The sequence below is a fragment of the Anopheles moucheti genome, chromosome 3, assembly GCF_943734755.1.
Source record: "Anopheles moucheti chromosome 3, idAnoMoucSN_F20_07, whole genome shotgun sequence".
NCBI classification, from domain to species: domain Eukaryota; kingdom Metazoa; phylum Arthropoda; class Insecta; order Diptera; family Culicidae; genus Anopheles; species Anopheles moucheti.
In genome coordinates this window covers 7,420,807-7,444,752 of record NC_069141.1, presented here as the reverse complement: position 1 = coordinate 7,444,752, position 23,946 = coordinate 7,420,807, and the positions used below count along the sequence as shown (strand labels likewise).

Genomic DNA, 23,946 nt, shown 5'->3' with positions numbered 1-23,946 from the left:
TGTAAACAAAAGCTGTCAAAGTTGCATCCATCTCGGTCGCACACGTTTCGGGTCGGGAGGGGTTTCCCGTCTCCGTTGCACTCACACTCGCAAAGGTGTTCCGTTGTCCTGTTGTCGTCCGTTATTACTATCGTTTCGTATGATTTCCATCTTCAACGACGTATTTTTATTTATAAACTCGCCCAGTTCCTCAAATACGCAAAATACAGTATACCGTGTATGTGTGGTTAACTTGTGCCTACTTTGATTGTTGATCGTCAGCTTAACAACAACATTGCTACACATTGCAGCTGTCGTGTTCTGCTTGTTTTTGTACATTGGTTTGCCGTTTTCGTCATCCTAAGTTACACGCAATTACAATCCCCGCAGGGCAATAGTCTTCGTTACTGTCTGTTGTCCCTTCAGCATTCTGTAACCACATGCAAGCAGTACAATCTTGGACGATACGATGGAGACGTTATGTGTAAGTTGGTTCTTTCCTCGAGCGTTTCCTTCCATGTGGACGAAATTTCACCTTCCCCTTCTTTATGCTGCTTTATAGAGAATAGGCACCACTGTGCTGCATGGGATCCTGGACAGCATCAAGGGTATCACGGTAGTGTTCTATCTGGACAAAGAAGCCAACCGAAAGCTGTCCCAGCCTACCACAAAACCGCTACTCTCCGGATCGGCACCCCGAACGAAGGAAAGCTTATCGTCGCAGCCCCGTACACCATCGTCGAATTCGCTAGCTTCGAAGCGCATAGAGTAAGCAGTAGTGTTGAACGTAATGAATCTTTTGTGCAGAGTCATTTATATGAATCTTCAGTGAGGATACATTTAACTCAGCAGTCGTCTCTCAAAAGATTAATGAATCTGCGAAGATTTACGAACCCATAAAGATTCGTAAATAGGCAAAGATTTACGAATCCTCAAAGATTTGCGAATCCTTATAGAATCAGTATTCAGTAAATTGGTTGATTCATGATTCCTGTTCATATATATTCCATACGAAACACTGAACAGCTCTTCTCTCCCTTCCCGACAGAGAATCCAAGGTGCTAAAGCGTGTCCTTCAGTGCTCGATGCTGAACGGTGGAATATTTATGCTCAGCATCCTCTTTTTCGAGTATGCTGTCCTGCCCGGATTACATCTCTTCCTGTGGTATCTGTTCCGTAACTCGACCACTATGACAACAGTTTGGGGCTGGATGCAACCGTCGCTGTCGCTGCTGTTCAACTCGTTCTGGGTAGCTCCCCTGTTTCTGCTAAGCAAGATCGTGAATAGCCTCTGGTTTCAAGACATTGCCGATTCGGCGTACAAGTTCCGCAAGGGTCGTCCGCAGCTAATACCGAGCATCAGCAAACTTATTGCCGATACACTGATCAGTCTGCTGATTCAGATACTATTCTTGCTGCAAAGCACTCTGGTAAAGTATCTGCCCGTACCGGTTCCGTTTGCCTGTAGTGCGATCTATATGATGCACATGAGTCTGCTCTGCTCGCTATATGCGTTCGAGTACAAGTGGTTCAACATGGGCTGGGAGTTGCACAAACGACTGACGTACATCGAACAGAACTGGCCATACTTTCTGGGCTTTGGATTACCCCTCGCCGTGCTGTCCGAGCTGCCCAACTCGATCGTGATCAGTGGATGCGTGTTTTCGGTCCTATTTCCACTGTTTATTATCAGCGCTAACGAGGCCACACCAAAGGTGGACGTATGGTAAGTCAAAGCGGCCAACACGCAACAATGCCTATTATGTATCCTATTTCCTCCCCTTTTTCCAGCGAAACACCGTTAAAACTTTTCTCCATTGTGGTTGCCCTTACCAATGCACTCTTCCGGGGCCGAACGAAACCCGGGAAAGCGGCCCTATCGCAACCTCTTACTCCTGGGGGTGGGACGAATGTGCGTGGATTAACACCACCACTATCGTCCTCAACGTCCGCGTTTATGTTTCAGCAACAACAACAGCAGCAGCAGCAACAACAATTTCGACATCACAATTCTCAAAAGCACCATCATCATCGATCGCATCATCGACAGCCGTCGCCATCGCCATCGGCTGCATCGTCCACGTTTGCCTCCGTACAAACTGCCGCCCAGCTGCATCAACACCAAACTGTACTGAATCGCCCGCTTAGGCGATAGGGGTGTGTAAGTTAGTTAGGAGCTTTCGCTCCTCAATCCCTGAAAACGGCAACAGTGTCCTGCAAAACACAACGACATCAAGGGGACAAATGCTCAAATGATGGAGGAAAACATGGTGCAGTAAAGGGGAAATGAAAACGAACCGTACACTATGACACAAATGGACAAAACTCTACGCTAGGAAGCCGCAGAGATATTGTTCTATAGCTTGTTTTATATCGGGAATGTCTGCAATGTTTTTTTTTGTTTATATTATTGACTTGGCGCGATAGGTAAAATTTCTAAACGGTCCAATGGTTCACTCAACGCCTCGTTTGCAAGGGAAATGCGCATCGTATAGGAACCTTACGCGGTATAAAATGATAATATTTTCAAACGTTAACTACTAACATAACTAATAATCTTAACTATCGCTCGTACTACTACCAACCAACAAACAAACAGATAAAACAAATGGACTGCGCTTTTCATGTTGAATTGAAACCGATATAACAAACGTAGACAGTAAAGATTTCCGTGAGATTATGTATAAACGAAACAAACAAGTAGATCAACTGTATAGTGATGTACTTATAGCATAATGTGTGTGTGTGTGGAGGGATATTTTGGTGATATAAAAAGGGCTGAAGCGGAAGCCAGAGTTGATCAAAATAGTCGGTTTGGCAGGCAAAGTGGGAATGATATAGTTCGGTGGGATTTTCTTTCTAAGGAAAATTGCCTATATTCCGCTTGCTTTTGGATCTAGGGCACGGTTCAAAAAGGATTTCCATTCAGCACACCTTACTTTCCGGGGGGAAATGATGGTTAGCAGGGATGAGGTAACATAGTGAGGGATTTCGTAAATTGTTTTTTTTTATCTAACGCTCCGAAGGTACGATACATAAAAGACTGCCCTTTTAGGCTGCGCAAAGTAATCTGTGAACTGTGAAACAGAACATGAAAATAAACTTACTCAAACATCAAACTGGTCACAACGAAATAGTTTTACAAAAGAAAGTTTCGCATTAATGACCCCGCTTTATTCCTTGGTATATTGAAGTGGAAGGAAGGGATTGTTCCGTCCGTGATTTTTGTCTTCCTTTGTATGTGTGAACATTTAAAATACGCCCGGGAAATGAGCATTCTTATCGAAAGTCCCTGCGAAAGGAGGTACCGATTATTATTACACCCATCATTCACAACATCCCAGTTCCATTCTCAAACTACGATTCGGTCTATGTACACATGAACAGACACACACCTAGCCTACACCGACAAACTAAACGAATTGCCATCCGAATGGTCAAACAGTTCGTCCGGCGGTTCTTCCTTAATTTCCGGCACGGTACGATACGTCGAAATCGTTATGTGGCGTAACAGCGCATCGTAGCTAATTGCCGGATCATCGTTCTCTTTATCCATATCAGCCAAGCTATCCTTCTTAGTGCCCCGGTAATTAGTGCAACCCTTCGCGGCCGGAAAGCTCTGTATTAGGCTCGAAATGGTCGGATGTGATAAACCGAAGAACCAATCACCCAACGGACGGGAATCGATAGAGCGTATGTTAAGCGCCGTATTGATCCTCTGCAGTAGTTCCGCATGACACACGTCCGTCGTTGGGCCACTGATCGTGTCCTCTGCGACGCACGTGACTTTCGTGTCATCGGATTCGGACGACCCGCCGGTGGGATCCGTGCATTCGGGCACGATTTCAAACCGAGGTCTTTCGCCATCGTCCAGTATGCGGCAGGTATAGTTGCACCGTTTTTCCGGATCCTTATAGTGGCCATAAGGTCGCGTGATTGTATACCCGATTGGATAAATCGTACATTCCGTATGATAAGCCGCTCGATCTGGGACGATTTCGCCCATACTCTGCACTATGAAGCCTCCGACCGTGATCGGGTACGTTGGATGTCCCGATTGGTCCACCGTAATGTTAGACATGCGCTTCTTTCCCGTACCAGCACCAAGTCGTGGCTTTTTTCTCGGTTTACCATCTGCCGCACCATCACCTTTGGCCGATGGTCCCCGCTTTTTCCCTACTCGGTGCCCATTTTTCGCACCATTTAGTTCAGCGGAACTGGATTTATCATTACCTTCTCCGTCCTTTCCATTTTGCACCACACCATCCGGCGCAGTTCCCTGAGTATCTTGTGTGTCCGGTCCACCTTCACCGGAAGTGCCTGCGTTGGGCGTTCCATTAACGGTCGCATTTTTATCCCGCTTCTTGTACTGTCGCTTCGGTGGTAAACTGTTCGCAATCAATTCGTTCAACTTGCTGCAAGGTCGTCCCAGTTGCGTTTCGAGCTCGTTTTCATAATCCAGCAACTTTTTCAACAAAAACCGACGCTCCTCACAAACCTGACTGGTTTTCTCCTGCACCTGTGTTATGTGATCGCTTAATGCAGCATTTTCCTGTAACGAATCAGTGCGTAAGTGCCACTTTTCAAGCACCCCAAAAAAAGAACAGCCTCTCGATCTCTAGGGCGGTTTTACTTACAAACACCATATCGGTCATGTATCGTTTTAATCGACGGTACTTTTGCCGATACTTAGCATTTACTTCGTCCTCCACGCCTGTGGTTGCTGCTTCCGATGGTTCGCAGCTCGTGGTTTGCATTTCTTTCGCAATTTCCGCTGCATCGACACCGGCACACCAAGCGGATTGGCTGACGATAGAGCCACTGGTCCGGCAAAATAGCGCGCGTAAAAGTACTGGCTCTTCGCACTGTTCGCACTGATTCCGAAATGATCACGACCCGAACCGATGAAGGGATGTAATTTAACGCAACTATATGCTAAATGTTTTGATTTTTCATTAATCCCTGTATGATACAAAGGGGGAACATAAACGAGACTTTAGGAAATAAACATAATTTTGCTTGCGAAGCCGCGTTTGTAAAATCGTAAACAATACGAATTTTTGACAGTGGCAGCACAAGGTTATTAGCGTACAGGTGTGTTGTCAAATGATGCTAGTCAACCGATCAAAGCGGCGCACAATGGGCGAAAGGGAAGAGATTTATTTTCACTGGTCACAATCCTTGGATCCTTTCCGTGGATCCTTATTGTCCAGGGTTCCACTTAATTTAGGATCTTCGAGCGTGCTGTGGTAGCGCCTAGCCAAGAATGTTGAGATTAATACGATAGCGGAACCCAAAAATAGGGACCGAAGTGAATGTTTCAACATCTGAATAGGGTAAGTCCTTGCGCAACATGTTTAGGGAATAGTAAAACACCATCAAGATCCTTTCCACAAATTACCTACCTTACCAGCGCAGGATCACCATACTGTGGTTCGCTGCTCGCTTTTATCATCATGTACCAGAGTTAATGGACGTGTTTAATCAAATGTAAAAACACGCAAATTAACTCCTCAACATGACGGAAAAAGAGGATGTCGCTTTGTCCGATTATATTTTTACTTGCCGCTAACTGTTGCTGTAATTGATAAAACCACGCGAATGCCAAAGAAATTCTTGCAAAACTCTAGTACAACAAAGCATGACACGACTGTTTAGCGCTCGTATCGTAGATCGTTACATTTAATAATCATTGTCCTTACGGTGGGTGTGGGGACGTACAGGGGCAAATGATTGAAGCAAAAGACAAGGATTACGGTCTGGTAATGGTAGAATAAATTAAATTAACATAGTACATGGGACCCAACTTCGGTTCACCATGCGGCCGTAGGTTGCACCGGTTCGCCAGCGTTACAGAGCCCCGGGTAGTCGGTGCTGCAACCCGTCACGCACAGCTCGCACGGATTACCCTTGACGTACACCGGATGTCCACGGGCGATCGAGTTCGAATAGTTGCAGACGTAGTTCTGGTGTACCCAGTCGTGACCCTGCTCGTTCTGGGTGTACTGTATCATGGCGCACCCGACCGCTGTTGCCTTATCCATCACAATCTGTGTGAAGTGTCCAATGTCTTTCCTGCAAATGGGAAAATCGAGGAAAAAAGACAGTGCAATTAAGAATACATATCCAATGGTGGAGTGGATCAGTCGAGGGTTTGCGTACGGTGGATCTTGGCCGAGTAGCGGGTAGGAATCGATGTAATCCTGATTGGCATTCTCGTTCTCGGCATACCAACTATACAGGAGCTCGGTCATCGTATCGAGTGGAGTTACTTCCATGCCGTAGAACGAGTTAGCAGCAATGTTTTGCCCCACCAGCGGGAACAGCTTCGTGTTGCGACAGTAATCGTGTCCGTAGATGCAGGTTTTAACATTATATTCGGCTAACTTCTGTAGTTCCTCATCCCAGATCTACAGAATGTAAGATAGAAGACAACTCGCATTGAACCAATTCGTACCGATCGTTTCGTTGTCGATCACCTACCAGCGTTGGCATACGGGAGGCTGATGCATAGTTGGTCACCTCACCACGTGCAACATTGGCACGGAACACATTGTGGAGGTCCAGAATGTAAGTCTTTACCTCCTCCGTGATGGGCACCAGCTGTCGATCGACCGGACAGTATGGACCGTAGTTATCGTTCTTGCCACATCCCACGTGCACTAGATTGTTTTCTGTAATCACAAGGACGTACACCGTACGCTTTATATTAGCCAAGACACATCAAGATAGATCGTACCCGAATGTACAGTAGAGACACTTACTACATAGCGTAGGATCACAGTAATCCGTTTGGCCACTAATTTGACTAATAAGTCCCACCAACAACACTGCACACGCCGTTATCCCTGTAATTGGAAGCAAGCTTTATCAGCACCGATCATTTGAACTACACCTTGAATAGTAGAGGAATTACTATTGTTCTTGATTCCACATACTTCGCACTGGCACAGAAGACATTTTTTGTTGTAGAATTAAATCACCCCTTCGCAACGCATTGGAAACACTAGCACTAAAATGTGGACACTATTGCCACACGGTTGGGAAGTTTACTGGAGCAGCTTTAGAATAGATATGAACGTATCCGGTTGTAAAGCTACCCTATTTATACTACGCATCTGGGCGTAGTAAGAACATTAATGCCGCTGATCGATCTGACGTAGTCTAGGCAAGTTGGTACCTTAAAGGAGATGAAGTCGAGCGGGGTGGGTGCGTTAACTAGAACCTACTAACACGTTTCCACCCGTTTACAGACCCTGGGAGCACTCCGTATTGATTAGTTTTCCGGAATCGTGAGATGAATTGGCGAGCGTGAACGAGGTGGTGATCATGATGCACTGATAAGCATTACGCATCATGAACGCATCGATGCAGGTTCGTATGATTGTTGTGTGCGTGAAATGGAAAATTGTCGCACTTTGTTCAAGTGTGATGAAAATTGAAAAGGATTCCCTTATTGATGCTTCTTCCAATGTTCCTAACAAATCATTCGGAAGGATATCAGAAGATGGAACATTTACTCCTAATATGATCTTTGTGTAGATCATATACAACATGGTATTAGTAAGCTTGTAACAAAACGCGATCTTCTTCTGCTGGCGGATGCACACTTTCCCATCGTTAAACAATGATGGGAAGCGCTGGGCGCAATCGCCCAATCCCTACCGTTTGAAATTCGTGTTCTCGTGAGCTCGTTAGTACGTATGTAATTGATTTACTAAATGTGCTCTACTACACCAATGTAGCGTCGGCGTCCATTTCCATGCCCGGAGAATTGGGACTTCTGTGTTGCTCATTTCTTTTATTCTCCATACTACCTAATTATCCGTAGCACGCTCTTATCGTTCGAAGCAATCAAAAACGGACATTCAATTCATCACGTCATAAGTTGTTGGAGGTTGGTAACGTTTGTAAAAGTGCTGTTAGTCACACTGTTTGTTTTTTTTTGTTGTTTTCTTTCTAGAAAGATACACACGTTTGGCTATGAGGCTGTTCTAGGCTTATTTAACCTACGGTTCCGCTCTTTTAGCATGCAAGTGAAATCATGAGTCTTGTTCCGGTCTCAGCTGAGATGAACAGTGAATATAGTAGGAACGGATTTAGAAGTTCATTAAGTGTTTATTAAGCAGTCAAATTTTCTAATAATTGCTTCATCATCACTAGAGTACTTTGATTCAGAAGCAAAACATGAAATGATCTGTATATTGGTGAATTAGATCATTATTCACAATTCGTTCAAAACGATGTTTGATTTAAAAAAATCATAATGATCGCTTTATTCAATAATGCATGCTTAAAAAAGAACTTAGGTCGTTAAAAATCTTGACAATCGTGTAGCTTTAGACCGTTGTCTGACCGGAACCCTAGCAAAGTTCAATAAAATAGCGAATTTCAACACTTGGTTAAGCTTTATGGGGCGGTTCGATTGTGTATTGGTAGCGTCGCCGGTCTTCACATGACAGGACCGGTCGAAAATCCTATCCGGATCCATAGGCAAGACTGACTGATCCGACTACAAGTATATAAAATCAAAGAAAACTAGAAGAAAGTCAGAATTTTGCAGTTGGAATTTAATATCAGAACCTTCAGCTAATCCTTCTGAAGAATTGTCTATTGGTCAGATGAGATTGGTATCGATTGATATTTCCGCATACTGAAGTATTTCTTGTCCAGATACCTCTTATCTGTTTGTTCGATTAATTCGATTTCCAATAGACAGGTTGAGATCCATTTGCTCGCGATCTTCATCTAATTCTGCTGCACTTGACAATGCTGTCTGATGTCAAGTCCTTCAAGTCCAAAGGGCTTCTTCTTCTGTATCTCGCGGTATCTTCTGTATTCCATGTTTCAAATTAACTAATAACAACACTAATGTTATAAAATTGTAGAGGCTAAGTACACAATAAAATAGCTACAGAAAGCTAGACAGTTGTAGATCCTTCCACTGCGTGTGGCATGGGAAAAATTGAATCTAATCGAATGTGATCGAAAAATTCAGTCATACGTTACATGTTCTGGTATCTCAAAAGTGGTGGATTAAACCGTATCACGCCGTTCACATTTATGATCGTCGAAAAGTTTAAGCCCAAAGTGATACGTTAAGAAGAGTTAGCATTTTTTCGTCCAACAACAGTGCGTTCGTGTTCCCGTCAACAAATCGTCCTTCAGTCGTGGGAAACTGTACGCACATTATGTAGTACTACCGCAATTAAATGGTGAATCGCAATCAAACACAACAGCAAACTGCACAGTACATCCGCTAAATGGCTAATTTATGCACCACGTGAATGCAAACAACACAGCCACAATCGTTGCACTCGTTTCGCTGTCGATCGATGTTCGATCAGACGAGGGGAGAAGGAAATAGCGCAAGAAAGCACTTCGGTTTGGTATTTTTTGTATGAATGCTACGTAAAACTTTTAACAGCAAATGGATTGATTAATTAAATTCGTTGGATGGAAACGCTTCCTTGCTACAAAACGCTTCACGCACGCAGAAGCACACGCATACACACACGCAACCTCCATTGCGTTGTTGGTAAACAAATCTTTCGTTCGGTGTCTTGCTGACCGTGGTGTAAAGTTATTCGTAACCCATGAAAAGCGGGATGGGCACAGACTCTAAGGTAGTTTATTGATGAGTTTTGCTGAGAACGTTAGAGGTTAATAACTCGATATTTATTTGCAGGTAGCACAAGATGCGAATTGCCCAGCAGTCACTACTTCATCGCTGGTGCACGAATCCGACATCTTCGACCACATAACAAACGATCCGCGGGTATTTTATAAAAATCAACAAATCGACGATCCCGAGCTGACCGTGGGCGAGAAGAAAACGATTCTTCGTGGTGTGCTTAATGAAAGCCACGGCACCTTCCTGTATCGGTTTGGATTTTTTATGCGTGATGAACATCTGCGATACTTTGAGCAGGCGGACCAAACGCTAACGTACAGTCCGGATGAAAAGTACGAGATCGCGTATCACTTGGCTCGTATTCGCCGACTTCGCAATGGAGGCCGTGCAATCGAGGTGCGGAATCGTCGTTACGCGGCACTGCAACAGATGTGCGACGAAGGAACGTATTTCACCGAGACGGAAATGATGCAACGTGATCCGTTGCTGTACGAGCAGCTCGTGGGTCAGTTTATGACGGAGCGCGAAAAGCAGGAGCGGGATGCGCGTGTACCAACCCCACAGAGTGTGGTTGGCATTCTGCTGAAGCAAATTGATAAAGATCAGGCAGACAAAACGTTGCAGGAGCAGAAATCCGAAGAAAGACAGCACCAGTCAGAAGTGGATGATTTGCGGGAACAGTTGGACCGATCGCGTCCAAACTCGCCCAATTGTCTCAGCTCGCAGTGGGGGAACTTCGACGAAGAGGAGCAAGTACGGGTAGCGGCATTACGGCAGGCACGACACAAGCGTGCCCTACAGAAAAGCACGCCAGCATATCTGATGACGGCTGGCGAACGGGAGCTACTGCGGGACGAGTTTATTGGGATTATGCACGCTCGGTTTATAGCGGGTGAAGAGGAAGACTTCGACTACACGCAGGTGGACGATTCGGAGAAGTACGATGATCTGGTTAAGATGAATCAGGATGCGGAGGAAAAATATTTCGATAAGGAGGACGAAACGGAGTCGAATGGTGATGAGGAGGATGGTTTGAAGATGAACGTGGAACAGGCGGTAGAAAGTGAAGACGAGCTGGACATCTATATGCGGCACTTGAACCGACATCTGGAACAGCAACAAAGGACAGCCAACAACGTGCCGGTGTCGGTTCGCGATCCAAACTGCGAGTACGATAGCGATGAATAATGGAATCATCCTTTCCTTTTTTGAAAATGTGTTGTTTTTATTTGTTATTTTGCTTTTTTTTCTTGCTTGTGGCTGTTGAAATGAAATGGAGAAAAGAAAAACATTATGGAAGGAATTTTTCGTCACCGTGTCTCCTCCCTTTTCCCACCATCATTGCTCCGGCGGATCGGGCAGGCGGGTGGGTGGGTAGATGTGTGGTAATTCTACACACGCGATCTCCCCCGAATACGGGGAAAACCGCGGCCACGGCCTCTTAACACTTTCCCGTTTGCTGGCGGACTTTTTGGTCGCAACGCTTCGATACGTTCGGTACAGCCGGTGGTTGGACTTTCCTCGAACGAATTGGCGTACAGTTCGCTGTTAAAGTTCGAATTGGTCAGTTCCGGTCCGATCGTTACCCAGCCGGGTCGTATCGTCGAATCGCGCCCAAATATGTGCAACCTGCGGCGCCCAAGACAGAAGTGTTCGATGATGTGAAAAATTTCGATCGGTTTCTCTAAACTTCCGAAATCGGCCTCCTCCGAGATGATCAGATCGATGTCCACATTCGCATGGATGAAATCACCATCCGTTGATCGGCGCACCGTACCCTTGATACCCATCAGGCAGTGTTCCTTCGTCCGCTGGAATACCGCCTTCGGTTCGAGAATTTTCGAATGTCCAGGTGAATCAATGTTTGTCCGTATCCAGCAGATGTCTTCACATCTTCGGAAGCCCCACTTGCGCAAACAGTTGCGTCCCATGTCCAGACCCTCGGAACTTCCACACCACAAAAACACGAAGCTCCTGTGCGCAGCTACCTCACCAATGTCTAGTGCTAGAATTTCATCCCACGACCAAAAGTTACGCGGAGCACCGGCAGCCACGGCCGCACCACCCCGTGCGTATTCCTCCAGCGGTGGCTCAATCAGAATCACGTCGAATTTGGTGCCGAGCGTTTTTAGATCGAATGTTTTCAGATCCGCTCGAAGATACATCGGTGGAGTGGCAGTTTCCGATATCAGTTCATCCTTCAGCCGGATCAGTTCGCGCAACTTCGGGTATTCCTCAAACCGGTCCGCTAAGCCAACGTCTCGAATGAAGTTCTGCGGTCGCTGTCCCGTATCTACGAAGTGCTGGCAGTAATCATTGTGCGGATTGGACGATTGCGTACCCTGAAAGAAGTGCAAGCGGCACATTTACATTAGTTTACCCCACGCCGGCGAAGCGAACGGCGATGTACAACGCACCTTCAGAAAGGTAGACGAATCCCGATACACTAATCCTTCTGCTGTTTGGGACGTTTTCGAAGACGTCGCTTCCTCGTCCTCGTACCGTTGCGATTTGTTGATTGGTGAGTCTTCCGCAGTGCCGAGAACGTGCTTCAGGTCTTCCACACAGGACACACCGAACTGCAAATGAAACGAAACGGTTAATATCGGTTGTTTCACCGTGGAGGTGTTCCTCACGGGTACTTACGGTTTGAGCAAGTAGCATCTTTCGCTTCTGTGATTGCTCACGCCGAGACTTGATAACGTCGCTCATTGTATTTGCTAGGTTAACTCTTTCTTATGTCTTCACTCCTAACTTATTGCTAAAAACCGATCGATTCCTTACAGGTTTGGGAATCTTGGGAATTCCTTCCGGATTCAGGAACAAATCAACTACGAGGCGGTGCCTTACGATGCGGCATCATATTAGTTGAGATTTCGCTTCTTTATTGCTTATGCTTCTTCTTCTTCGGGGAGAAAGTTTTGTATTTTGTCTCCGGTGTTAATGTTGTGTTGAACTGCGTGCGGGATGTGACCGTACCGCACCGTTAAAAACGGTGCCCTTCCGTGGCAAAAGAGCAGTTGATGGTTGCTTTGTCCCAATTATGTTTCGAACGGGTTGTCTCTGGTTTGCCACAGAGTATTTTGTCTATTACTTCACTGTTTTCTTACTGTATTTATTTAGCCATCCGCATCCCAAACGATGCTGTACGTGTAGTTGTGCCCTGTCAGATTTGTTCCGTTGCACGTGCGCGTTTATGGCATGGAGTTGTGGTATCGTAACATCGCACGATTAGCCGACTTACAAACGATAAAAACGTAATCGTAGTACGATAAATACCTTTTTGCTCACTTGAATCTTCTGCACATACTATTAATTGTTACACATTTGTCTAATTATTAAGTCCATTATTTCGTTACAATTTTGTTTAATTGATTTTTGCTCAAATCAACATTACTGTGCAGTGTTGCCAAATGCTTCAAAGTTTTGCATCACAGAAATATTTCCAACTTGTGCTGTTCCACCAAAATACTTCCACAGCAACCATGTTACCATAGCAACGCCAGTAGACTGGGAAGCCAAGATTTAACGATGCTGGGATTTTACTGGCCAGTTTAGTCTTGTGGATTGTTCTTAGTGCGTCGGTCAAGTGCAAACTGCTCTAGGGAATTAAAACTTCCGTGCGTTCCGAGTGTACTGTTTGAAAATGAATGGCAACTTTGTAGCTTCCAAAAATGCTCGTAAGTATTGCCTCTTGAACAAATTGAAATGCAGTTTCGATGCTCCCACCTAATACGCCCATGCCTTGCAGGTTCTAGCAATGGTCAGGAGCAGCAGTACCAAATGCAATTGTATCCTGTTCCACCACCTGCAATTCCACCCCCCCAGTGTTCAACGGTCCCTCTGTTAATGATTCGGCCTCCGGTACCACCCGTATGGTTGTACGGCTATCCTAGGACGTATGAACAGATGCAGTAAGTACATGAAGATAGGTTTGCAGTGCGGTTCAATAAGATCATTTTATCGTTCCGGTGTGTAGATTCAATTTCAGCTGCTCTTCCGGTAACGCCATTTCGTTTCCAAGCAACCATGAATCTGCTGTCGGGCGAGGGCCTTCGGTTGTTTCATCATTCGAATTCAAGATGTCGAGCATTATCAAAAACAATCCGCCCAACATGCCGATTTTGGAAACGGAAACTGTTAGGTATGCCAACTAGTAGTTTCGTTGATGTATCGATATTTAGTGTTTAATATTGATAACTTGTTTTGTAGTGGCAACGAACCATCGCCACCGTCGGCATGCAGCGAAACGAAAAGCGCATCTGGTGTAGACTACCTTCTAGAACAGTTTCCCGAACTGGTGAAGATGGCCCTGGATGGATGCAAAAAAGCGGAAGCACTCGCCACATGTCATCAGAAGCGACCGTGTTTTAAGAAAATCGATAGCCTCTGCGCTCGGCTGAAGCAGGACCTGGTAAAGCCGGACAACGTAATGTCCAACATCAATTCGCAGGGCATTGCATGGGCGGTGAAAGATTTCATCTTCGTATTCACCAGAATCATGAATGCTTGGATCATCATCAAGGGTTACGTACCCAGCAAACCGGAAGGCTTGACGATGATCCAGCGCGAACTGTGTCCGAACTTTTTGGTGGCCTTTGAACGCTGGCACGAAACCACTCACGATCTAGTGGAATCGCTTATCAAATCGTTCATCAACTTGAATAAGCTGGCAAAGCAACAGCGCAGTGGAGGCAATATTTTCTCAAAGCCCGAAGAACAATCATCATCCCACGTTGATGGCGCTAGCGCAGGACAAAACACGCGCGATCTACTCGATGACATCGGAGAAAAGGAATCGCTCAACTTGAATGATGGAGCTTACATCCGGGCGGGAGTTTACCCCAACGTAACGTGTCCGCCTCATGGGTTCCAGGAAAAACCACCACAGAAGGAACAACCGACTGCAGCAGTTTCTTCGACAGGTTCGGCCATAAGTTCGGCACCTTCAAAAGATTCCGGTAACACACCCAATAGCCAAACGGACGAATGTTTCCCCAGTTCCAGTGATGATCGTCAATTTATGGGAAATTTGCTTCGCAAAACGTCGATGGAATGTATGAAATGGGTGCTGGATGAAGTACGCATGATAGAGGAAGGACAGTATTTATACTGCATTAACTTCGCCAAAAACTATGTAAGCATCATCATATCACCATTTCCAACATATTTTTTTACAGCACAAATTGTTAGCTATGATCAGATGATCAGATCGCATAAAAGATAGCACAGTCCGAGAGTAAAAGAACAAAAACTGGAGAAAAATTCTCACCAAATTATCTCATCCCTTTTCGGGAGGGCGTATGCGCCAAAACGGGGAAAAGTACACAATTCAGCGCATGTCCGAGGCCTCCGGGACTTCCGGATTCTCACCAGTGCAACGCTAAGGCTCATTTTCGCTCATCTCTTCCTTATATTTCAGTTTCCCGATTTCGACCTGATTGCATCGAACATGGTAGAGCTACGCTATGTCTACAAAAAGCATGCAGCGGGTCAATATTCAATGGTGGTTGAATTGCTCGATGATTTGCAGCAGATTGTCGATACCTGCAAGCGGTACGTGGAAGTTTCTACCCAGTTTAAGCTTTGGAATCCGAACGGTTCGCTGCCGGCCAATACCACCGACAAGCAACGCAAGGAATTGGAAAATTTTCCGAAGCTGCAAAATTTCATCGCCAAAATGGAACGTCTGTTGTTGAACATACGGAAAGAATCATCCACCTTGTCGATCTGAAAATTATTCCTTAGAAACTTAGCTTTAAGAATTCTTATTTCTGATGCAAAACAAGACTGAATGCCATTTTCATCATCCATAAAGGCATACAAATTCAAATGCATAATTTTATATTAATATCAGAGATCGATTAAATATATTGGTACCCTAAGGGAGATATGTTAGGCCGGAGATGTGCCATCAACAGTAATCCCTCAGGAGTTTAGAAACGAAAACGGCAAAACACACGTACCGCGAGAGTTAGTAATTTCAAACTGAAACGTCAGTAGATGTATACACGGCTTTAGCAGTATTGTATCATTATTACTCTTTGAACGTAAAATATAAACCAAAAATCAATTAGTTATCCCTGTCCAAATTCGCTAGCTGCTGTACAAACAAGCTGTAATTCTAAGTTCTCGTCCTGGTCTACCGTGAATAGATAGCAGAAACACAGCCGCATTCATTTCTAAAGCAACACGGTCGTGAAACGTGTTAATAGATAGGAAACTATCGGTATAGCGGCCGTTGTTTCAAAACGTGTTAGCTTCGGTTCGATTATCACCACCGATTCGCTAACAAGCGGATTGGCAAAAACATATATATCTCGTAGCAATTGTTAGGAACGAAGCATTTTATTAACATCGCGTTCTGCTAATCTGTCGTACGGGGTATAACAGTGAGCCACAAAACAATAACAGCACTGTGGTGAGATCCATATTTGAGATTATATTTTAAAAGAGTTCAATTGGTCACTTTGCTTTAGATCATAGATCTCTAAACATTTCTATTATACGCTATAGCTAAACTGTTTCAAATCTAAAATCACGTGTAACGTTACAGTGATAAGGAATGGTTGCTTTCCAACCTGTCACACTTGCAACCGGAACAAATCCCGCGGAACAAGATCGGGCGCGAGAGAACCAAAGGAAACCTTTAGCGGAGAGAGCATAAACTGTTAAACCGTCTCCAAAACGGGTGGGGAAAAACTATTAGCTCGCTCGGCAACCCCTTGGAACAGCCACATTTGCACAGTTCGTCGTTACTCGTGACAGTGTACGGTTTGTTGTCCTCCGACGTCTCGGCAGTGGGCTCGTTACTTTTCAAGGTTCGTGAACAACCCCCTTACACAACTATGGGGCGAGGTACGGGAAGATACCGGTGGGTGACTTCCAGTTGCATCTGTAGTACCATTTAACGCGTTTATTGGGACTTTTCCCGATAATGCAGCCAGTGCTGCGACTTCCGCCAGGACTGCATAAATCTGGAGACGTGAAGTCTTTTGAAGGACGAGAGAGTTTCCTGTATGGGTTTTGTTAGGTCCGAAGGGTGCTAAATTCTTCATGGTTGTGTAATCGCACAAGCTTTTTCCCTACATGGTGGCAGTGTTTTGGAGTTAGGAGTTTTCCTCAAAGTCGAAGGACAATTTTTTAGCAAATAGGAGTGCGGATGTCTCTGTGTGTGTATGTGAGTGTCATATTACGAAATCAAACATATTACGAAATCAGCAGGATACAGTGAGCTAGTGTGCGGTGACCTAGTACAAACTGGGACTTGGAATGTCTTACGCAATGGACAAAGAATAGTGTACGTACCAGTATAAGCATTTTGATAATGTTTTGTACTGACCAACAGAAATAAAAAAACAATAGTAGTTGTGCAACAGTAGCAGGCCCCCTATATGGCGGTGTTTTCCATTTGCAACTACCCTAGTGCTTATGCGCATGGTTGGGAATGGTGAAGAAAAAATATTAATCGATGTCTATATATCCTCCCCGCCGTGTGTTCCTTGTGTGTGTGTGTGTGTGTGTGTGTGCCATGTGGTTGTGTGTGTTTATGTGTGCTGTATTCTTTCTTTTTTAGGCAGGTTAACGTGAGGTAGTTACGCAAGGAAGCGGACAAGGAGGATTGAGAGGGTAGTGGCGCCAAAAAAAAAGGGTCAACTTTAAACAGTGCTCAGTACTAACCTAGCATTCGAACCAACCGACCACGATGATGTCCTCGCTGCAGTCCATGTTTGTCGTTAGTTTATTGGTGATTGCGGTATTCATCAACCAGGGTAAGTAATCATCCTAAACGTAACGCCAATGCAGTGTGAAAATGTGTCCGGTTGGCGGTAAAAAAATGAATTCTTCAGAGTTTAACTCAAGTTACATTGGCGGTTTTGGCGAAGTTGAGCAAATCTGGTTCTTACACAGCTGCAGTTAGCCATGAAGTTAGTGAGGTAGATGATCAGTGTAAGGGTGGTCTTGTTTCCCACTGCTGTTGCTACTGTCCGGAGGTCAATCTCGTAGGTGTGTGTCTCTCCCGTGCTTGCAAGCGACGCCCGACCACAGACGTCGGTGACGATATTATCCAATTCATGCCTTAATTGAATATTACGAGAAGAAAACGGGGGACCAACGATCGGCCGAGTTCCGTGATTCACACGAGGTCAGTTCCATATCGTTCAGAGGTTCCTTGTTCTCGGGTGTTACCAACAGCGCACAGAAGAGCGCTGAAATAGAGCGTCTAAAGGAAACATGGTTAGCGTAAGGTTAAAATGCGACAAAAGCGCGGAATCCCGGACGACACATCAGGAATACTCCGAACGATGCGGGATTTTCTTTGCAATGCAGATATCTCTGGCAGGAGAAAATCTGAACCGATTATGTAAGCAGGCTGCAGACGGCGACAAACGACGGTGTGGGACAGGTTGGGTGAACTGAAGCAGCGCAGAGACCCTGGATCGATATTCTGCAAACGTCAAACATATGACGGGGTTCGGGCGGTGTGTCTGCGCGCAAAAATATACCTTCGGCTGTGGTAACTAGATCGATGCAAAGTTATAAAATGCTAGTCACACCTTGCGAGAACAGTTCTGTATTCTTGGATTATTTTTATGTGTAAATACTTTTGTGTGAACTCAAGGTCAAGGATTTACAATTATTCATGCGTTACAGTTGAAGAACAGCATCTTTCATATTGAGCCAATTACTTTCAGATTAGTCAAACGGAGACGCATCCCCCCTTTATACCATTAAACAACAAGAAGCGAGTTGATTAGATTAACGCTGACTGCGATTGAACGCAAGGAACCAATTAAAAAATGTGTGCTCCATTAAGATTAACGTTCCTGGTTGGCTGTGTCCGAGTTGTGTGAGTAAATACTGTGTTCTGGGACACCGTTTATTTCGTCTTTTTAGTTCCTGCGCGTGTTTAACCTACCATTATGTAATGCTGTAATAAGAGAAGGAACAGAAACCAAGTGCTTTCTTCTTCAGCTTGACACGTGAAATTGGCAAACAGTTCACCAACAGTTTGAAGTGTTGTAAATGCCGGAATAATGTTAACACAGCCGCAATTGCGAAATTGTACACCTTTATCTGTTGAAGTACAGTTGAGTGACAGCAACTAAACCTGTACATTACGATCATTACGAGCGAACTGCCCGGTACATTTGGTGAGCGACCTAGAACGGTAGGATGAATGATTTTGAAACACGTGCAAAGTTTAACAATCTTTCGAATCGGGGGGATCCCACGAGAAATGTTGCTGCAAGGTGCTAAATTTATGCACCGACATGCATGACATTCATTGTTAATTATATTCATTCAACAAAACACTGGCAGGATTGAAAATGTGATGTACCCCCCGAACTCGGAACAGATCAGAATGACCTCACCCGCGAATCAGTAGCGAGATGAGCTTAAGCATCGATGTCGATTACATGCGCCTGCCCATTAGAGGAGGGGGGGGACAGTTAATCTTATGTCGCCGTGATTTTTAAACGATCCGTGACAACAGCGTAACATTGCGAGTTGAGATTACAATTCCATTGCCTACTAGAATGTCCAAGATGTTCCGCGCCCTAGCGTCATTGCTATGCGATCAATATAGCCTACTTCGATTGAAAGTTGTTGTGATTAATGTAAATGTTATGCCTCTCTAGCACTGATAAGACCGAGGCCGATTTGTTTGAACTGTGTCTTAGCGAGCGTAAAATGACAAACATGACAAAAAATCCCCCTCAATTGTACATTGTTTGCCAATTGGTTCCTTCTTTTTTTTTCTTTTTACACTTGCAGGAGATGCCATCCGTTGCTTCGAGTGCAACAGTGCGGAGGACTCGACCTGCTCGCACGACAACCCACCGGACACGATGTCGATCGACTGTAACGATCACAAGGACGGCAACAAGTACACCTTCTGCCGGAAGATCGTCCAGATCATCGAGTTCCCAGTGAACAACCGTAAGTAGTGTGGCTTTCGCACCAGGTCGCATTTTAAAACATAACTCTCTCCCATTTTTCTCTCCAACACAGTTCCAGCGGATAACCGAGTGATCCGCGGTTGTGGCTGGGATGAAACGTCCTACAAGGTACGTGTTATTGGCACCGATTCCTATACGGTCACCACTAACCTCATCGTTCTTTTCGCAGGGCAAATGCTACCAGCGTTCCGGATTCGGTGGACGTCAGGAGGTGTGCGCTTGCTACGATGACAACTGCAACGGTGCATCCACACTGTCCGTCACGTTCGGTGTCCTGCTGTTCGGTGCGGTTGCTTTCCTGATTCGTGCTTAATCCAATCAACGGTACCATCCGGCACATATCCACCGATGCTAGTGGAGATTCTAGTTTGTTTATCTAATTTGCCATCTTCGGTGACTTTGGCGAACACCGAACGTTAAACCGGGGGCGATGGGAGCGGTTCGCTATTTCTATCGAGATTGGACAAAGCAACTGGAGCAAAATGGATTGCGATTGTTCATCCATTCCTTGTGCCAGGAGTGTGAATATACGTTACATTAGTTTTAGGTTGAGAATGTTAATTTTTTTCTACGAGACATTCCAATGTCTTCAAGTTCTCTTCCCCTTTGGAACGCGGGGAGTCGAGATATCACGCGTCCACTGGGGGGAAATTTGGATTGCAAATGAAAGGGCAATGAAAGCACGCTTTCAGATAGTTGTTTTTGTGACAGTATCTAACGTCCTTGCAATACTTTTTTTTCATTGGTACTCTTTCACAGAACCATTCCTTTCCAAGCCAGCCGAAGCTCTTTCGGGTTTTGTTAGACACCTCGATCGATTGATGTACCGTTTAGCACGATCGAGTACATTTTTAATACAACCTGCACCGTGAGAAGGGGGGTATGAGTTTTGTAAAGAAAACATTTCTACGTTACGCTATTTTAAGAAGTATAGACACAAACCAAATACTACGTTTAGCAGCTTCTCGAACCAGGCTGTTAAAAGAAGGGGTGAAGTAAAACAACAAAAGAATTGTGCAGAACGTGATTGCCGTGTTCAATAAATCAGAATTAGATTAGTGACTATTTCGTTACGACATCCCAGGACAAGCTTAAACGAAACATGCACCTATGTTTCATCTTTAAACTCATTAAAGAATCAGATTAAAGTAAATCAAACAAACAAACAAACAAGAAACAGATACATTAACGTACAGCAATAGAAGAGCGGACGCGCCGTGTCCTTAGGGCCTAGGGAATCGGTAAATAGCAGTAAATTTGAAGACACAGAAAACAAAACTAAGCTGCCAGCATCGCTTCGTCGCCACGGCTCACGGCGCTTGTGCGCGTAGTAAGGGGAACCGGCTTTAGGAAGTCTTCGTTTCGGCGGACCATCTTAGCGCATCCCGGCAAACGAGAAGCAGGAGCGAATCCCCCATCTATTCATTCTACCCGTTCAACAACGTTTCGCGTGATGATTGGTACTGTATTTGGGGGAATGCCGGTTACACAGCGACGTTTTTAACTTACCAAAACATACAATCGCACGAAACGGAAGGGGACGTGTGTCATCGATGCGCATAAATTTCTGCAAAACGGTCGGAATAAATGAAGTTCAATAAAATAGAAGAAAAACACAGAAACCCTTTGTTATCGCTCGCTATTTTCGCTTCTTTGTCGTTTTTGTTGTAGACGTAGAGGAAATGTAGAGGAACACCCATGCGGGAACGAAGAGCTACAAACAGTGTTTAGTAGGTGAATGTTATGCAATAAAACACTACATTAGCGAAATTCTAAACTGTAGTTTATACATCAAATATTACGTTATAGTCGGGTTGCAAACCTAGCGTAACAACACATCACACCACCAGGTATGGTAAATATCCCTAAGCTCAAACTTTAATAAGATATCTTACTCTAGTATATGTACTTCTCCAGACAATTTCTTTTTATCTTATAAACTTCAAGAAAAATTAACAGATCAGACAACAACGCACCATTTCTTGTTAGCGCTAGCCATGTATAAAGTCTTATCTATCCGGCAGGATGCAACGGTTAAGATGGATAACACAATAATTTATTCGAATGACTTGTGATTAATATACGATTGTTAAAACGTAACATTATTGCTTTGCTGAAAAATTGTGACTTATCTGCGACAAAACGGTTTTATCTTCATTTCAGCGATTATTTTGAATATAACCCAAACGATAACCGCCAGGCAGCGAACGATAAGTTCAATTTTTGGCCTACTCTATACACCTTGGGCATTGTCAAACGTCTGTCAGTGTGTGATTGAATTAACCGCGCTACGAAACAATCAGCCGACGATGCCCGTGCTGCGTGTGTAGCGGATTTCCTGATAAATGTGTTCCATGTAGCGGTATGATCTTCCCAATATGAGATTCAAAAAGTGTAGAACATTTGAACTCAAGCTAATAGCTGCAGTGAAACGCAGACCGGAGCTGTTCTCGTTCAATAAAATCGTACCGACGACACGTTGGAAACTAATAGCAGCATGGAATGAAGTAAGCCGCCTATTGGGTGTGCGTGGTAAGTGCGTATTGTAAATCATATCTTTAATCCGCTGTAGTCAGAAAAACATACATTATTTTCTCCTGCATTACGCTAACAGCGCACTTGTGCAAGAAACGTTGGGATTCTTTAATGCTTACCTTTCTACAACGTTGCGCCAAACGTGAATCACAGAAGGCAAACTGGCCGTACTACGAGCGAATGAGTTTTCTGTTGGAATACCACGATGTCTTCCGGTAAGTCTGTGTTCTGTTTATCACTGCTTCCTGCTTTGATATGTTTGATATGAAACGTTGATTGTGGTTAATGCAAAAACCCAAGCTGTAGGAAAAAGCGCATTAGAAAGTACATCAAAATTTCGAAACCTGCTGGTTCGGTTAGAGCCACTGCAGATAAAAGTAGAATCGGTATTACCTCGGCAAACAGGAGAGAGACAGTTGCCAGCAGCATGTGACCACGATGCAGTAACACACGATTCAACAACGCACCAGGAACGTCCATGGTTTCGCATCGCAAAAGTACGCAGTATGCATGCTGATAGTGAAATGACACGACCGTCCACAAATGCAAACCATCATCCACCGGGTGAACTGTCCGCCAAATCTTCAACGGTCGATAGACGTTGGACGCCGGGTACATACGATGGTGATCCGCATGTGTCGTACAAAACCATTGATTCGGACGAACAATTTCTTAAAAGTTGTTACACCACCATGAAACGTCTATCGACAAGTCAAAACGCTTTCGTACGGGTGAGAATACAACAGCTCTTGTATGAAGCAGAGTTTCCGGATAAAAATGACACATCAAATGGTTTCAAACGATTATTGGGAAATAATATTTTCCAGTAAAAGGTCATCAAGTAAAGCGCTATATACGTCCAGACAAATGGGTCACCACAATGATCAAAAAGTGTAGAAAACATCGCAAAATAAAAAGGTGTCATACATTTTTGAAACCCCTTTCTGTTTCTGTATATGATTTCCGTAAGTGGTGCAATATACGAACCAGTGGTGGTGTTGGCGTCTATACGCACCAAATGCGCTAATTGCACTAATTTGTATCAACAGCATGATCACGTCATGTACTTATTTATTCTGACCTCTCTCTCACACACACACACACACACCGATTTATGTTTATTTTGTTAACATGTATGCCACTTTCACCCATATCCTACGCGACAGGGAAAATTTACTTCAAATTTTATATTAAAGTGCGCTTTTAGTTTCTCTCCCACACTTCAAATCATTGCACAACGGACGTTTAATGAGAAATTCAAATTCGAAAAAGAATTTAAATTCTTATTAAAGTTATTTCAGATTAGCTGTCTCTTGAAACAGATGATACATTATACTTGAGATACTAGGCGCCCCCATATTGTCCCGGTATTGTTTTTGATGTAGCATCTATTCAATCTGGTTTGTGATGTACCATAACTACCCGTTTTTAATAACCGATCAAGAATGTATAATCTAAGATGAATATTCTCTTGTGGCAAACTCAAGAAGTGTAAAATGGTCACTTCTCTAGCTCTTCGAAGAGCAGTAGTAACAAGTCATAAGCGTTTTAAGGATCCTTTTAATAAAGCGATATATCAATAATTAGAGTAGACCTGAAAGGGCCCAAAATACCCTGCATTCTTACATGGTTACGAGCTATTGCTATTGCTCATAATTTTTTGCACGTTAGGGATGTTACACATGTTTGCTAGCTTCCCAACTATTATACTGCTTTTCCACGTATCTCAATTGAGTTTAACACGTGTAGACTAACTGCAATTAGGAAGAATTGTTTATAGTGTGTTTGGAAACATTTATAATCTTTAATAAAACAAGCGCGAAATTGAACGCG

The 23,946-nt window shown here is 44.3% G+C and overlaps 8 protein-coding genes across 9 annotated transcripts; 5 read left to right on the top strand and 3 right to left on the bottom strand.

Moving 5' to 3' along the window:
* Nucleotides 1–31: 31 nt before the first annotated feature.
* On the top strand, nt 32–2,958 carry LOC128301898 (etoposide-induced protein 2.4 homolog). 2 transcript variants are annotated; one of them, XM_053038568.1, is made up of 6 exons: nt 32–97; nt 187–217; nt 291–463; nt 542–747; nt 1,028–1,705; nt 1,771–2,958. In XM_053038568.1, exons 3-6 carry the CDS (start codon nt 449–451, stop codon nt 2,132–2,134), a joined length of 1,263 nt encoding a protein of 420 aa, XP_052894528.1. In that variant the 5' UTR covers nt 32–97; nt 187–217; nt 291–448; the 3' UTR covers nt 2,135–2,958. The 2 variants fall into 2 exon arrangements, with proteins under 2 accessions (XP_052894528.1, XP_052894527.1); XM_053038567.1 differs by having other exon boundaries at nt 72–217.
* Nucleotides 2,959–3,102: 144 nt separating this feature from the next.
* Nucleotides 3,103–5,016, bottom strand: LOC128301897 (transforming growth factor beta regulator 1). Its single transcript, XM_053038566.1, has 2 exons — nt 4,617–5,016; nt 3,103–4,531 (listed from the first exon to the last, which is right to left on the bottom strand). The coding sequence occupies exons 1-2, from the start codon at nt 4,734–4,736 to the stop codon at nt 3,380–3,382; spliced, it is 1,272 nt and encodes a 423-aa protein (XP_052894526.1). The 5' UTR covers nt 4,737–5,016; the 3' UTR covers nt 3,103–3,379.
* A 626-nt stretch (nt 5,017–5,642) lies between these two features.
* LOC128306037 (antigen 5 like allergen Cul n 1-like) lies at nt 5,643–7,033 on the bottom strand. Its single transcript, XM_053043720.1, has 5 exons — nt 6,918–7,033; nt 6,744–6,827; nt 6,463–6,653; nt 6,142–6,389; nt 5,643–6,054 (listed from the first exon to the last, which is right to left on the bottom strand). The coding sequence occupies exons 1-5, from the start codon at nt 6,937–6,939 to the stop codon at nt 5,793–5,795; spliced, it is 807 nt and encodes a 268-aa protein (XP_052899680.1). The 5' UTR covers nt 6,940–7,033; the 3' UTR covers nt 5,643–5,792.
* Nucleotides 7,034–9,522: 2,489 nt separating this feature from the next.
* On the top strand, nt 9,523–10,910 carry LOC128306036 (coiled-coil domain-containing protein 97). Its single transcript, XM_053043719.1, has 2 exons — nt 9,523–9,605; nt 9,668–10,910. The coding sequence occupies exons 1-2, from the start codon at nt 9,576–9,578 to the stop codon at nt 10,799–10,801; spliced, it is 1,164 nt and encodes a 387-aa protein (XP_052899679.1). The 5' UTR covers nt 9,523–9,575; the 3' UTR covers nt 10,802–10,910.
* On the bottom strand, nt 10,820–12,735 carry LOC128306035 (N6-adenosine-methyltransferase non-catalytic subunit). Its single transcript, XM_053043718.1, has 3 exons — nt 12,260–12,735; nt 12,031–12,192; nt 10,820–11,955 (listed from the first exon to the last, which is right to left on the bottom strand). The coding sequence occupies exons 1-3, from the start codon at nt 12,323–12,325 to the stop codon at nt 11,005–11,007; spliced, it is 1,179 nt and encodes a 392-aa protein (XP_052899678.1). The 5' UTR covers nt 12,326–12,735; the 3' UTR covers nt 10,820–11,004.
* Nucleotides 12,736–13,212: 477 nt separating this feature from the next.
* On the top strand, nt 13,213–15,347 carry LOC128305944 (protein mitoshell). The gene is made up of 5 exons (XM_053043585.1): nt 13,213–13,293; nt 13,365–13,527; nt 13,593–13,757; nt 13,826–14,750; nt 15,036–15,347. Exons 1-5 carry the CDS (start codon nt 13,260–13,262, stop codon nt 15,345–15,347), a joined length of 1,599 nt encoding a protein of 532 aa, XP_052899545.1. The 5' UTR covers nt 13,213–13,259.
* A 1,011-nt stretch (nt 15,348–16,358) lies between these two features.
* Nucleotides 16,359–21,603, top strand: LOC128300676 (uncharacterized). The gene is made up of 6 exons (XM_053036830.1): nt 16,359–16,434; nt 17,190–17,385; nt 19,394–19,558; nt 19,631–19,686; nt 19,748–21,405; nt 21,449–21,603. The coding sequence occupies exons 2-5, from the start codon at nt 17,319–17,321 to the stop codon at nt 19,889–19,891; spliced, it is 432 nt and encodes a 143-aa protein (XP_052892790.1). The 5' UTR covers nt 16,359–16,434; nt 17,190–17,318; the 3' UTR covers nt 19,892–21,405; nt 21,449–21,603.
* Nucleotides 21,604–21,956: 353 nt separating this feature from the next.
* Nucleotides 21,957–22,943, top strand: LOC128305937 (uncharacterized). The gene is made up of 2 exons (XM_053043579.1): nt 21,957–22,110; nt 22,519–22,943. Exons 1-2 carry the CDS (start codon nt 21,957–21,959, stop codon nt 22,941–22,943), a joined length of 579 nt encoding a protein of 192 aa, XP_052899539.1.
* The last annotated feature ends 1,003 nt before the right edge of the window (nt 22,944–23,946 follow it).